General features: G+C 45.5%; 1 protein-coding gene across 1 annotated transcript in view; it reads left to right on the top strand.

The window, feature by feature from the left end:
- The window catches only part of GTPBP4 (GTP binding protein 4), a 24,160-nt gene extending 10,205 nt beyond the window's left edge, over positions 1-13,955 (top strand). Inside the window, exons 9-17 of the mRNA XM_043563432.1 lie at positions 1,367-1,456; positions 2,209-2,319; positions 4,194-4,271; positions 4,585-4,636; positions 5,011-5,111; positions 6,511-6,708; positions 8,254-8,319; positions 12,262-12,405; positions 13,292-13,955. Of these exons, the coding sequence (XP_043419367.1) occupies positions 1,367-1,456; positions 2,209-2,319; positions 4,194-4,271; positions 4,585-4,636; positions 5,011-5,111; positions 6,511-6,708; positions 8,254-8,319; positions 12,262-12,405; positions 13,292-13,444 (993 nt within the window). The 3' untranslated portion in view covers positions 13,445-13,955. The remainder of the gene's footprint in view (positions 1-1,366; positions 1,457-2,208; positions 2,320-4,193; positions 4,272-4,584; positions 4,637-5,010; positions 5,112-6,510; positions 6,709-8,253; positions 8,320-12,261; positions 12,406-13,291) is intronic.
- Positions 13,956-14,594: the final 639 nt, after the last annotated feature.

Here is a 14,594-nt window from a genome sequence, read left to right on the forward strand (position 1 = left end):
CTGGAGAAGGTTGGCACTAGTAACAGAGGTTCTCAGATTCTTGGACGCACCCAGGCCTGCAGGGCCAATCTGGGAGGCACCCCGCGTGGTGGGTGACACTCGAGTTTTAAGAACCAGTGCGCTAGAGTAATCTTGATGTGGCTGCGTCTCCTGGGGCGTGTGCCACCGACCAGCTCTGTGTAGAGGGTCTCTTCCTGGCACCTCTGTCTCATGTTGGTTGGACGTCTTAATACCTGGTGAGAGGGTTTTAAACAGCTGTACTGGTTTAATGGGCACTGCAGCATGTTCATCAAGTTACTAACCAGGTAACCACTGATGTCAGAGAATTCACTTGTTTGAAAGGACTCAGATCCCTATTAAGTAATTTCAGTTTTTTAGGTTAATCACTTTGGAAGCTGCAGACGGGGTTTGGGTTGTGACGACCAAAGGTTAGGGTGAGTGTTGCACCAGGTGCTCAGGCTTCGGGTTGAAACGTGTCTGGGTTTCACCATCTGCCAGCCGTGATGGGGTGAGGTCTCCATCCTGGAGTCACTGGTGGCAGTTGCTGCATTGCTGGGCTACCAGTCAGTGATGTCATCAGGCAGATTGAAAAATCTGAAAGCCGGTGGGTGGCGGATGCCGTAGCAATGTGACTGTTGGGTTAACACTAGGGCGTGGCCTGCAGCCTGCCCTGTGTACGCCATCCATGCTCTGACCATGGAGCGGCACCACGTGAGGAACATGGTTACGGCTAGCTCAGGTAGAGGCACAGTGGCTTGCATCATGTGCTAGTCGGTGGTGGGGTTAGCTGTCAGACCCCGCTGTTGCCCAGGGCCACTGCTGTTTCCAGGAGAGGAGGAAGTCTAACTGGTAAGTGGGAGCCTGTAGTAAAGGTGTTTGACCTTGTTCATGAGCAGCTTACCTGTCACAGGATTGGCCCCCTACGTCTGAATGAGGTGGCCTTGGTGAAGAGCTACGCAAGTGAAGCCCCTCCTTTGGAGTGCAGTGATTTATTCATTTTTGTATTGTTTTCTAAGGAATTCTCTTAGGCTGCAGACTCTATGCATTTTATTTAAAAGTAGTATTGAAAACATCTTAAAAGTTTTGTATCTTGCTCCTTTTTAGAAGGTAACATCTCACAGAATGTTCCAGAGAGCTTCTGGTTTGCTTTTGTAGTCTGGTTTGATCCTCCCAGTAGTATTTTCTTTGTCACAGAAGAATATGGGGGGGAATCAACGTTTTGGGGAAACGTCCTTTAGAAGAATTTGCAAATGAGCCACGGCCAGGCTAATTCGCATTTCTGATCCCTACATGAAGAGCAGCAAGAGTTGTCTGTAGGGAAGTAGAAATAAATAATGGCTCTCTTGTTTTCCTTCTGTCTCTGCAGAAAATATTTGCAGATTTGCAGGCCGCAGGATTCCCCGTGATTGAGACTAGCACCCTGACGGAGGAAGGGGTTATTCAGGTGAAAACTGAGGTCAGTCCTCCATCCACACCTATACTGCCTTTCTCGTGAGAGGTGTCTGCCATGGGGAGAGTCTTTCCGTCCAGGTTGGAGAGCGTGTGCGCCACACTGAGCCCTGGTTTCCGCCATCCCATCCAGTCCAAATAGGGGGTTTAGAGGGATGATCTGACTCCCTCCCCGGGGGGGTTGAACCTCGTGCGCAGCCTGCTGCCCTTCTTGACCTGCTGGGATGTCTGTGCCAGCTGTACTGTGAAACTTGTTCAGAAGCAGGGAAAAAAAAACAAGAAAAGAGACATTTCCTGTTAGATTTCACATGCGATTCTGATCATTTTACGTCCTTGTTATTTTTACCTGAAAGGAAAAGAGATGGCAGGGTCTGATGCTGTTGGTTGGCTTGGCACTGTTGCTCCAGGGCCCAGGGTGGGCCTTGAACCTGGCTAGGGAACACGGCGCGAGGGTGACTGGTGGGGAGGCAAGCCCAGATGGGACATAGGGTGCTGCCCCAGCCTGGGCCTGGCCTGGTAAGGGAGAGGCCTGCTCCCTCCTGAGCGTGTGGTCTGCCCCCGGGGGGTCACCTGGATCTTGGGGTGATCCCCAAGATAGCACCAGTGGATGTGACTCCTGAGGAAAAGCGCAAAGCGGGACCCAAAGCTTGGAACACAGTCTGCTGGTTATTGTGGAGTCTGGTTCCTCTCCCACACCCCCACCTCCAGCCCGGAAGGTGGGTGCCTTGTGAGTCATGTCCCGTTTTCTCACCTTCCCAGGCTTGTGACAGACTTCTGGCGCATCGGGTTGAAACCAAAATGAAAGGAAATAAAGTGAATGAGGTGCTGAACAGGCTGCATCTGGCCATGCCAAGCAAGAGAGATGACAAGGTGAGGCTGCCCTTCCCAGGAACTTGGGAGCGAGATGCCTATGCCCTCTGTCCACACACACCAGCACCTGCCTCATGCAGGGCTCATGGGTGAGGCTCATGGGCGCCGTGTGCGCACACACCCACCCCTGTGGGCATCATAGTGGGCTTGAGTTTCTCGTCCAGAGTAACAGTTGTGTCCTGAAGTATAAAAGTGCCAAGGTAAAGCCTGCTGCTCGCTCCACCAGACATAGTTACTGGTAACTGTCTTGATGTTCCCATAAATCTTTCTGGTGCGTGAGCATATTTTTAAAAAAATTTAAACATAGGGGCGCCTGGGTGGCGCAGTCGGTTAAGCGTCCGACTTCAGCCAGGTCACGATCTTGCGGTCCGTGAGTTCAAGCCCCGCGTCGGGCTCTGGGCTGACGGCTCAGAGCCTGGAGCCTGTTTCCGATTCTGTGTCTCCCTCTCTCTCTGCCCTTCCCCCGTTCATGCTCTGTCTCTCTCTGTCCCAAAAATAAATAAATGTTGAAAAAAAAAAAAAGATTACATTTAAAAAAATTTAAACATAAAAGTGTATTACATTCTTTAAAATTATTCTGTTTTCTTGCTGTTACAAACAGTGCTGTGTCACATGTCTTTGTGCATAAGTCTTTTATTTGCAGAGTGAGTTTTCAGTAGGCCATTGAGAATGACATTGTCTCCCAGAAATGCCTTCCTGGGATATGCTCCGCGTCCCCTCATCATTGGCTGCTGTCAGTTTAATCGGTGGTTCCTTTAATGATCAGTTCAGGCAAGCATTTTTTTAAATTTTTGAACAGTTTATTTTTGAATAATCTCTACACCCAACATGGGGCTTGAACTCACAACCCTGAGATTAAGAGTTGCAGGCTCCACTGAGCAAGCCAGCCAGGTGCCCTGCCAAGCCTGCATTTTTCATGTACTTATTGGCCTATTAGTTCCTCAGGCCGTTTATCTTTTACTCGTTTAATTTATAATTTTTATCTTAAGGAAATCAGACTCTTATATGTTCTTTTTTAAATAGGCTCCATGCCCAAATTGGGGCCCTTTGTGGGACTCAACTCACAACCCTGATACCAAGACCTGAGCTGAGGTCAAGAGTCAGATACTCAACTGACTGAGCCACTCAGGCACCCCCAGACTCTTGTATGTTCTGTGGATTTTTGTGTGTGTGTGTGTGTGTGTCATTTGCTTTTTGATTTGGGTTTTCTTTCTCAGCTTCAAAGAAATTATATGTTTTTAATGTATGCTATGAGTATTTAATAATTTTCTAATATATGCTATTAGCTAATATTAATATTTTTTTACGGTAACTAGGTTTTGTGTCCTGCATAGAAAGACCTCCCGTTCATTCCAAAAATATCTTGATAATATTTTTCTCCTATACTTTGTCCTGTACTTAATTATCTTAATTTTACCTGTTTTGAACCGAAGTCTTTGCTCAGTCTTGCATTTGATTTGTTCTTAGGTAGCAGGTGGAAGCAGCCACCCAGCTCTGTTTTTGCCTGGCTAGTCCTTAATCTCAGGACTGAGATTCGAATACTGTATGTTTTCGTTGCCTTCTTGTATGGACTTGCTTCGTGTCTAGATTTCTGTTGTCTGCTTTGTTTTTCTCTTGTATCACTTCTTTTGTTCATAAGTTTCTCGAGAGTCTTGGTGTTTATTTTTTCTAGATAAACTGTGGATCAGCTGTGGAGTCTTCCTGGTTTCCGTGCCCAGCTGGCCCTGCTCCGCCCCCCAGTCTGTTGGTTCTGAGTTGGTCTGGCTTCACCTTGCCCTTGCAGACGGAGAGCGTGCCTCTGGCTTTTCACTCTCATGTTCCTTTTGCATTCAGCAAGGTGTTTCACGGCACTCTTTCTGGTGATGTCTCCTCAGGAAAGGCCCCCTTTCATCCCTGAGGGAGTGGTGGCGCGCAGGAAGAGAATGGACACTGGGGAGCCCAGGAAGAAGCGGGTAGGTCTACTCTCGCGGGTGCAGAAGGCCATGTGTGTCCACTGAAGGTGTCCTGGCCTTTACCCTCAGGCTCTGTGACCACAGCTGTGGCCGACGAAGGCCCCTTCCCTCGTGAGTGGGAGGGAGGTGGCTGTGGACACTGCGTGGATGTGAGCCGTAGAGCCAGCCGGGAATAGCCGGGCTGCACAGGCATTAGAGGGACGGGCTCTCAGCTTAGGGCAGAGGCTGTCTCCTGGGGCAAGGGGGTGCCTGGCGTTCATGCGCCTGGAATGCCGGCAGGAGCTGATGAGAGTTATCTGTTCTTTGGTTTCAGGAACGAGACCTTGAAGTAGAGCTGGGAGACGACTACATCTTGGACCTTCAGAGTAAGGGCCAGCATCCCTGTCGGGACGCTGTGGGAGGGCTTCAGTGCCCTCTTGCCCTGTGGCTGTACCTTCATCTCTTTCTTAGAGATGAGGCTGTGTGTGGGTGGTTCTGTGGCTTCAGGAGGAGGGTGGTTTGCAGCGTGCATGGTGCAGGTGCTGGGGCCACTGCTGCCTTTGTCCCCCCTGCCCCCGCTCGGCCCGTGGTCCCAAGCTGCCAGGAGGTATTTGCAGACCCTCTGCTGTGCTGTTCTGGGGTGTTATGTGCAGGCGCTCTGTTGTCTTCATGGAGCGATGTGTGTAAGAACTCATTTTGGGCACGTGGTGCTTGAAGGTATTAAAAACTGCAGCGAACATAACTTTTTTTTCAACCTCAGAGTACTGGGATCTAATGAACTCTTCTGAGAAACATGATAAGATACCTGAGATCTGGGAAGGCCACAATATAGCTGATTACATCGACCCCGACATCATGCAGGTTTGTGTCTCCTGTTGTATTATGTGATTTTTATTACTTCTGTGTCCCTGATCGCACAACCACAGCTGTCTGCCCGGCCGTACGTGCTGCCCTCATTCCTTATGCACTGTGAGCTTCTCCAGCCATCACTAACAGCCTCTCCCTCCAAGGCTCTGCTCCCTGTGCGGTTTCGGCCACGGCCGCCTCTGTGGGGCAGGTGCGTTCCGGTGGCCACGAGCCCCTGTCCTCCAACCCAGCCTGTTCTCCTCTCCTGGAGCTTTGCTTAGCCTGTGGTGTCCACGGGTCCTTTCACTTTAAAAACAAAGCTTTTCTTAAGCCGTGGGTCCTTCTTTCATTGCTCTGCTGCCTTTCTCTCCTCAGCGAAGCTTTTTGAAAAAACAGTGTTTCCCGTCAACACTCCCTCATTTCCTTCCCGGATGCTGCCCTTGTACCATTTCAGTCTGCGGGTCTCCAAGGAGGAAACCCTACATGAACCTCCTCATCCCTGTTCCTGTTCCTCCTTCCCTTGAATCCTCTGTACTCTCTGGTGCTTGGTTCTCCTCCTTGCCTGTGTCCGAGCTGTGCACCTGTGCTCTGCTCACGCACGGTCCATGCTCCTGGCTCAGGAGCCGGGTCACAGCCTCCTTCATACTCTACATGTGCCTCCTCGTTGTTGCTCTCTGAGTGATGTCCATTTTGAGCCTGTGGGTTCGCAGCCTGCAACTGGCCTGCCCGGTCCTGCCCACCTCCCTCCCTCCGTGCTTTTCACATCAGCCAAGGCATGGCCGCATCTGACTGAGGCATTGCTGTCAGGGTTTCTTTGCTTGGTTATAGAAAGTATTCGTGCGTATATAATTTGTTCTTTTATTGTCTAGATTTTATTTTTTAAGTAATCTGTATACTTAGTGTGGGGCCTGAAGACAGAACCCTGACATCAAGAGTCATGCTCCACCAACTGAGCCTGCCGGGCACCCTGTAACTTCTTTTTCTTTGAACTGTACAGCCAGCGGTGGTGTTGGCTTGTGTTGGCTTGTGTTTGAGGATGGCCTCAGAATGGATAAATGGGATATTGGAGGCCTATGTCAGCTCACATAGATGAGTTCTTAGTTCTTCAAGGACGGAGGTTCTGTCCTGGGTCTGTTGGGAGTGCTGGGGAACGAGGGAGGTGTCATGTGCACGTGTCCCCTCGATGTCTGGAGTAATTGGTGAAGAGAAGGAGACAACATAGAAGCGCTCACGGGGTGCCGTGGGCTTAGTGCTGCACGGTCTTCATTTCCTCCCAGATGCTGTTTGCTGGGAGCTGAGTTCTGGGGCATCCTGTGTGGAGCCAGACGCGGGCGCTTACTGCCCCTGAGAGGCATATGAACGTGGCTACGCTCACGAGGTTTTCATTGTTGAGTTTGTTTAATTCCTTTTCAAGAAATTGGAGGAGTTAGAAAAAGAAGAAGAGCTGAGAACAGCGGCAGGCGAATATGACAGCGAATCCGACAGCGAGGACGAGGAGATGGTGGAGATCCGCCAGCTGGCAAAGCAAATTCGGGAAAAAAGGAAGTTGAAAATTCTGCAGTCCAAGGAGAAGAACACACAGGGGCCCAGGATGCCTCGAACCGCTAAGAAGGCAAGTTCTGTGCTTCCAGAGCAGCAGGACGGGTTTCTGCAGCTTTGGATTCTTGCACAGCCCTGCTAAAAGCAGCATGTCAGCCTAGACGTGGCCATGGGATTGCACGTACTTGGTTTGGTGATACATACTGACTTTTGAGGTTGGTCGAGCCCTGATCTTTTTATTCTGCTGATGGCACCCTTCCTGCTGACATCCAGGCTCAGCATTGTTGGGTTCAGCCTCTCTGCAATTGTGCAGATTGAGGTTGTGATTCGTACTTTGTGACAGTAAAGCCATTATTTAACATGTTCTTATTAACTTCTTTACTAGTTAGCGCTCCTCTTTGCAATTTACAGAAACCTAACGCAAGGCAGCTCAAATCCTCAGGCAACATGTTAGCTCCTGTGACTAGTTAGGACAGGGAGAGTCACACTTCAGGCACAAATGGGTCAAATGTGTCAGAATTCTTTTCAGTCTCTGCTCCATCTTTGTAGGTCTTTTTCTCTCCTGCCCCATGCTTTTGTCAGGGTGGCAGGTGAGGCCAGGTCCTGTGGTCACCCTCAAACCACAGGATGTGACAGTGGGGGGTAAGCTTCCCAAAGACAGGATGATGGTTAGGGCAGATACCTTTCGCATTAGTGTGTCTGAAGTACTCTTTTCACACGATGGCAAATGAGTGGTTCTTGGTAGGCAAGACCTCCATCTGTTTCCCCAGTGGCGCTCAGTGAGTTTGGGAGAAGCTGCTGTCGCTGGAGTCTGCATCTTGGGGCATGTCATGTGACCTCAGCGTCAGTGATCCTTGCGTGCAGAGACCCTTGCAGAGTTGTGCAGAATTCAAGGTCGTGAAGTGTATGTCGTCTTGCACATAGTCACAGCCTGGGAGATACTGGTTTCATGGGCTTCAGTGAACTGTCCAAAAACATGAACATGGGCCCAATTAAAAGATATAATTTCTTTTTTTGGGGCGCCTGGGTGGCTCAGTTGGTTAAACGTCCGACTTCAGCTCAGGTCACGATCTCACGGTCCGTGAGTTCGAGCCCCGCGTCAGGCTCTGGGCTGATGGCTCAGAGCCTGGAGGCTGCTTCCGATTCTGTGTCTCCCTCTCTCTCTGCCCCTCCCCCGTTCATGCTGTCTCTCTCTGTCTAAAAAATAAATAAAACATTAAAAAAAATTTTTTTTTAAATAAATAAATAAAAGATATAATTTCTTTTTTTTTTTTTTTTTTAATTTTTTTTTAACGTTTATTCATTTTTGAGACAGAGACAGAGCATGAACAGGGGAGGAGCAGAGAGAGAGGGAGACACAGAATCTGAAACAGGCTCCAGGCTCTGAGCCGTCAGCACAGAGCCCGACGTGGGGCTCAAACTCACGGACCGTGAGATCGTGACCTGAGCCGAAGTCGGACACTTAACCGACCAAGCCACCCAGGCGCCCCTAAAAGATATAATTTCTAAAAAAAACATATCATAGATAATTGTAAAAGGTACATTTTCCTGTGAAATTTTTTTTTAAGCATCTTATCAAACTAATTTTTCTTAAAACATACCTTTTCCCTGTGTTCAGGTTCAGCGGAAAGTCTTGGAGAGTGAGATGCGCAGTCTCGGTGTTGACATGGATGACAAAGACAATGTAAGTGCACGCAGATGGTCTCAGTCACATACGTATGTGGACATGTACAGCTTTGCCTTTGAAAACTAGACTCTTAGAAACCTGGGGGGTTACAGATGTGATCAAAGAAGAGATATGAACTTTGAGTATGTCTGTTGAGGAGTGTCACTGGAAGTGGCTGGCTGAGAATGGAACGTGTGTGTCCCACTGCTGTCCATATGCCCCGTGGGACAGCTCAGGACACTCAGCTCAAGGGACTGTGCTGCTAATGCAGGGGTGTCTTCATCATACTCCATTCTTGTTCACCATGTGAGAATTTAAGAATGCCTTGGACACTCCCATCGTTTTGCATTAAAAGTCATCCCTGAGCATCGGACTGCTCCTGGGCATTACGGTGATGTTTCAGTAATAACATCAATGATGTGAGGTGGCCTCTGCACTTTCTTCTTTCTCTCTCTCTCTCTTTTTTTTTTTTAATATTTCATTGTGTATGTATACATCGAATTCTGTTTCAGGTTAATGAAAATACGAAAAATACCAGAAACAAGAAAGAAAGAAATCACTTGTGTTCACAGTGCGCAAAAATAATCTAGGTTAACATGCCGTGTGTATCTTTCTATTTAATTTTTTCTGCAGAGGGCTTTAATCTTTGTTTCTTTAAGATGTAGTTATAACCATATTCTGTCTATCGTGTCTATATTTCACTGATGTATAAGCAAATTTTTTTGTTTTTTAAAGTTCATTCATTTTGGGAGAGAGTGAGTAGGAGAGGGGCAAAGAGGGAAAGTCCCACGCAGGCTCCATGTGACAGAGCTTGAGCTCAAAACTGTGAGATCATGACCTGAGCTGAAATCAAGAGTTGGACGCTTAACCAACTGAGCCACCCAGGCGCCCCAAGTGTTTTTTATTTTGGGGTAATTTTTCACATTTTTTTGAGTAAAAAATTTTAGTTTCTTTTAGACCTCAGTTTGGTTGCTGTTCAGACATTCATTTGCTGTTATATGCTAACTAATTTGGATGTAAATTAAAAAAAAGAATTTATTCACTGTTATAATTGAAAATAATAATCTTCAAAGTTATAGAACTCAAAAAAAAAGCATTAAGTACTGATTCAAAAGACAGTTATAACAAAATACCTGAGACTTTTCTGGAAATGATTTATAAAATCCAGAAAATTTGGAACAAATATTTGAGAAAATTTTCAACTTACGTTGTTATAAAAGGAAGAATTTTCAACTTATGTTATATAAAAGGAAGAATTTAATAATCCTATTATATATGATATTTTTCTAAATGACATACATATTGAAAGATGTATCTATGAAAAAATAGAATTTTAACTATGGTTGCATCTGAGGTCTTATCTCAGGTGTGAAGATCATATCTTATCTCAAATGAAATAATCATCAACTCTTGTGAAATTTTACATGATGGTAATGAACTTAATATTAGTTTATCCACATAGATGCCCACTTTTACTTTTAAAAGTCTTAGGGCAAGCTTTATTTTAAAAGTTAACTTGCCAAGAAATTTCAACAGAGTCAACTTTGAGAGCAAAGTATATTCCAGAATAGGTTGATAACATACTAATAGCTGAATGATAGAGTTGGAATAGTCTGAAGGGAAAAAGCAAAAGGTACAGGATATTTTACAATGTAGAAAATAAGAAAGACAATTCTTCGGTTTTCATAAAACCTTTTATTTGGCATTACTGTAAATTCAACTCAAGCCACTGAGTTTAATTCAAAGAGCCAATACATGAATTTCTCATTGTTTGAAGTTGACATTCCATCTAAATGACACTATTCACTACTAGTAAAATCTGAGTTTCCAATTTTTTTTTCCAATTTTATATGACATATTCTTGTCCATCCCAATTATGAAAAATATGCAGGGAAATATTTTAAATGGTCTCATTTCTGTGTTCAAAAATCTATCATTATACTTCAGTAATCTTACATATTGCCAATTTTCATCTCCACGAACAAAACAAAAAACAAAAACATAGTGGAGAAAAAAAGCTACTAAGAAGAAGGAATATACTACACATAAGTAAATGAATAAATATCTAAGCTCACATTTAGCATGTCATTTTGCCTCTGGGGAACATGACAGAGTTTGAGTGTTAGGAGGTTACTGTTTGTTCTTTATCCAGCCCCTAGTCATGAAGTCTCTAGCATTTGAAAACTGGTGAGATTTTCAGTTGCATACGTAACACTATGAATAATCATCACATACTAATTCATTCTGTTTGGCTCACTGAGCATTTTGCGTGATGTCCCTGATGTGTCCTCCACGTCTAGCACATAGACTATGTGGGCCCATTTCCCTCCAACCTCCCTTGTCCACTCTTTTTAATGCTGTTTAATCTTAAAATAATTCTGATTTTTTAAATTAAGTTTACTAAATTCTAGGTGTACACTTAATATCTAGCTTCAATATTGTCAAATGATTTTTCCAGAATAAAATACTAAATCTAATTTTTAAAAAATTCATTTGCTGTTAACTCAGAATATACGGTGATGTGTAAGAAATACACAATAAATTGGAATTAGTGTCTGGTAAGAATACAAATTGGAATAGAATGTCAGAGAACAAAACACAAGCTTATTTTTTATATTTTTTACTTGAACTTTGATTTTGGTGACTGAAGTCTTCATGGAGCATCTTAGGTTCTGTTTAGCGACCAGATACATGAGGGTTTGTTGAGTCAACACAAGACGGGCTTAGGTTGTGAATAGTTCAGACCTGTTTTCCTGGGAGCCCAAAGACTAGAAGGGGTTTCAGATAACTATTGGAATTCTGGTCTTTTTTTTGATAAATTATGCTGGAGCATATTCATTTTTGTCTGAAATAACTTTTTCATATTCTGGATTATTTTTTCAAAACATTCCTAGAATTGGAATAACCAAAATCAAAAGACAAATTGTGTTACAGGTCCTTTCCAAAGGGGTTAGACTAATTTGGATTTTAATTAGCAAAGCTTGAGACTACACTGCTAGCCTGAGGCGTTATTTTATTTATTTTATTTTATTTTTTTTAATGTTTTATTTATATTTGAGACAGAGAGAGACAGAGTATGAACGGGGGAGGGGCAGCGAGATAAGGAGACACAGAATAATCGGAAGCAGGCTCCAGGCTCTGAGCTATCAGCCCAGAGCCCAACGTGGGGCTCGAACCCATGGACCGCAAGATCGTGACCTGAGCCGTAGTCAGACGCTCAACTGACTGAGCCACCCAGGCGCCCCTGAAGCGTTATTTTAATGAACATCCATTAGCGTCTGACTTCTGACTGTTCGTTTTTGCAGGCTAACTGCCTGTGCTCCTGTCCAGGTGTTTTGTTGTTCTTTGGGGACAGGACATGGGTGAGTGAGGCACCCACCAGCATGAGCACAGTGGCCTCTCCCAGGGGCAGGCTTTGCTTCGCTTCAGCGCTGAGCTTCCTGAGGGCTGTCCCTGTGTTCAGGTAGATGGCCCCAAAGCTGGGGAGAGAGGACACACTACAGTGAAAATAGCAGTTAGGATGCTAGTTTCACCACCTAGGGGAAAGGACAGCATTGAGGAATGGCCAGCGTTAGGTAAACGGTTTCTAATGGAGTTACAGTTGCTTGTAACATAAAGCAGCCGTGTTAAGTGAAAAAGTATGTTTGACGAATAATGTGAAGTTAACTCTGTGTATGTGTGTGTGTATTTTTTTTTTTTTTTAATGAGTAGCAGGCAATAGTTCATTAGAGTATAAGAGAAGATCAGAAAGGAAGAATAGTATGAAATCTCTTTACAGAGAGGGGACATTTGAAAGTGAGTGCCCCAAGTATATAATTTTAAAGAGCTTTAGTTTATTTGATAATGGCATTAAGAACTCCTGAGTGTTCTGTCTCCTTATTGGTGTGATTTCGTCTGTCACCAAGCCTGGGAGCCGGGCTGGGGTCAGGCAGCACTGAATTTGCTGTTTATGCTTCCCAGGCCCATTATGCAGTCCAGGCCAGAAGGTCCCGGAGCATTACAAGGAAGAGAAAACGAGATGACTCTGTTCCACCCACATCAGTAACCCGGAGCCGCAGCTGCTCTCGGACTCCACGGGATGTCTCCGGCCTTCGGGATGTCAAGGTTAGTGCCCTGTGATGTGCAATAAAAAATAGTGGTCTCTACTGTTGATGACTCCAGGGCTCAGGGCACATACCCGCAGCTACTGTTTAGAAGGTGGGGACCGTAGGTGGGTGCTTGTGCCCCTGAGAGACAAGCTGGGTGTTCTGGACCCTTCCCTAGGTGCACCATTCCTTACTGGTGTCCTTTGTCAGGGGTAGACAGAAGCATGGTGTCATAGGGCACCAGGTGGTCTGAGCCGCAGGCCAGCCATGCGGGAACAAGCTAGGAAACGGTGCTTGCTCAGCACCTGGAGTCCCAAGCCCCCACCTTACAACCAGACCCTGCAGGGACCCAGCCCAGAAGGAGCTGTTTGGGTCAGTCTTTTAGGAAAGACATTCTGGATGTACACAGTCTCTTTTGCTGAAACTATTTAAATTAAATGAACACAAAAATTGTTAGTTTCAGCATTTTGAAAATTCAGGTACGAGAGAAAGTCTGTATATAAACTGGCCAGCAGTCTACTTGATGGAAACTTGGGATTTCCCTTCCACCATGCCTTTTCCTTCTAGAAATCTGGATTTTAATACTGGCATTATCGTTTGTCCGATGTGAGTATAGTTTCGTGGGCTGGTTCTCTGTTTTCTCGTGTGTCCCTAAGAGGGAGTTACAGCAGATATCCCCTAATCTTTCAGGTTCTTCTAGGCACAGAGCTTGTCTAGAAATAACATTCATTCCCATCTTCATTCTCATTGTGCAGACAGTTGAGTTCCTGCAGACACGGTGGGTCACAGAGGGACTTGCCAGCACTTCTCACAGAGTAGATCTGGACACTTAACACCTGCTCTTAACTGGTAATGAAAAAGCACACAGACACTCAGCAGCTAACGTGTGTCCTTTTGCTTTCCAGATGGTGAAGAAAGCCAAGACTATGATGAAAAATGCTCAGAAGAAGATGAACCGCCTGGGAAAGAAAGGAGAAGCAGACAGACATGTGTTTGATATGAAGCCCAAGCACTTACTCTCCGGAAAGAGGAAAGCCGGAAAAAAGGACAGGAGGTAGAGTCTTCTGCAGCTGAGATGGTTTGGCTAGACTATTAGTTTCCTGGTCTGGTCCAGTTTCACGAAACGGGAGTCCTGGCTATAAACTGAAAATTGCGATGACATACCTGACGGGCTTGTTGCTTTGCTGTATGTTGGGGTGTGCAGGTGTGGGAGACGTTTGTCACCGCAATGATGGTAAGGTACCTTGAGCCGACTGTGGTTTCTGCATTTGTTGGGGTTCTGATTGCTTCAGGTCTGCAAAACTGGAAAGATTGATTGATGCAAATTTTTGTTTTGATGGAGAAGAATCTTACTTTCTTCTGCAAGAGGGAACTTTGGTTTGTGTATGTGTATAGTCTCCCAAAGAAAGCATCTCCTTGCAGACGTGGGCAGAAGGTTGGCGGCCCTGCCCTGCAAGTGTAAGAGTGAATGCCAGTGCTAGATTATTTTCTAGTTTTTTGGTACAACGTGTGCATCGTTGCAATCTATTTTTAATTAGTTTATCTAAAATAAACTTCTGAAAGAAAGTGGTTTTGGTTGATTTAGTTTGTTTTTTTTGGGTTTTTTTGTTTTTTAGTTACAAATCACTGTCAATTTGGCCAAATGAAAAGGGAGAAAAATTCTTTCGTTTTTCAAAACAAAACACTTTTTTGTGGGGTAAAATGTTGTCTCAGGCACTGTAGCAATTGAGCTGGGCATCCCCTGCTGGGGGAACCCGGAACTGCATATGTTCAGAGAAGCAGACACCCTAACACTCCCGCAGAATCCCCTCCTGGGCTCTGTTTTCAGTTACTCTGAGTGGAATTTGTGCCGTATGTGTCAGCTCAGAACCCCCACAGTGCGATGTGGGAAGTTAGTGTGTCAGAGTATTAAGTGCTTAAAACATTTCTTGACCTTAAAACAGTGCTGTTGTCACCACTTCCCACATAGTCTCAGGGAGCGCACCTCCCAGGGCAGAGCACTTGGTGACTGTGCAGTGTGGGACGGGCTTCTGTCTTCCGTAATGTGATGACATTTTCTTCTTACAGCACAGGTGTGTCTAAGAGCTGCTGCATTTTGGGGATACAAAGTAAGGTTTTCGTGTTATGTGTGCTGAAAAGATTCGTTAAGATCTCATGAGGAGAACCAAACGCACGTGCTGTTGGGGAGGCCCCAGGAGCCCATCTCTT

Source organism: Prionailurus bengalensis, chromosome B4 (assembly GCF_016509475.1).
Source record: "Prionailurus bengalensis isolate Pbe53 chromosome B4, Fcat_Pben_1.1_paternal_pri, whole genome shotgun sequence".
Classification (NCBI taxonomy): domain Eukaryota; kingdom Metazoa; phylum Chordata; class Mammalia; order Carnivora; family Felidae; genus Prionailurus; species Prionailurus bengalensis.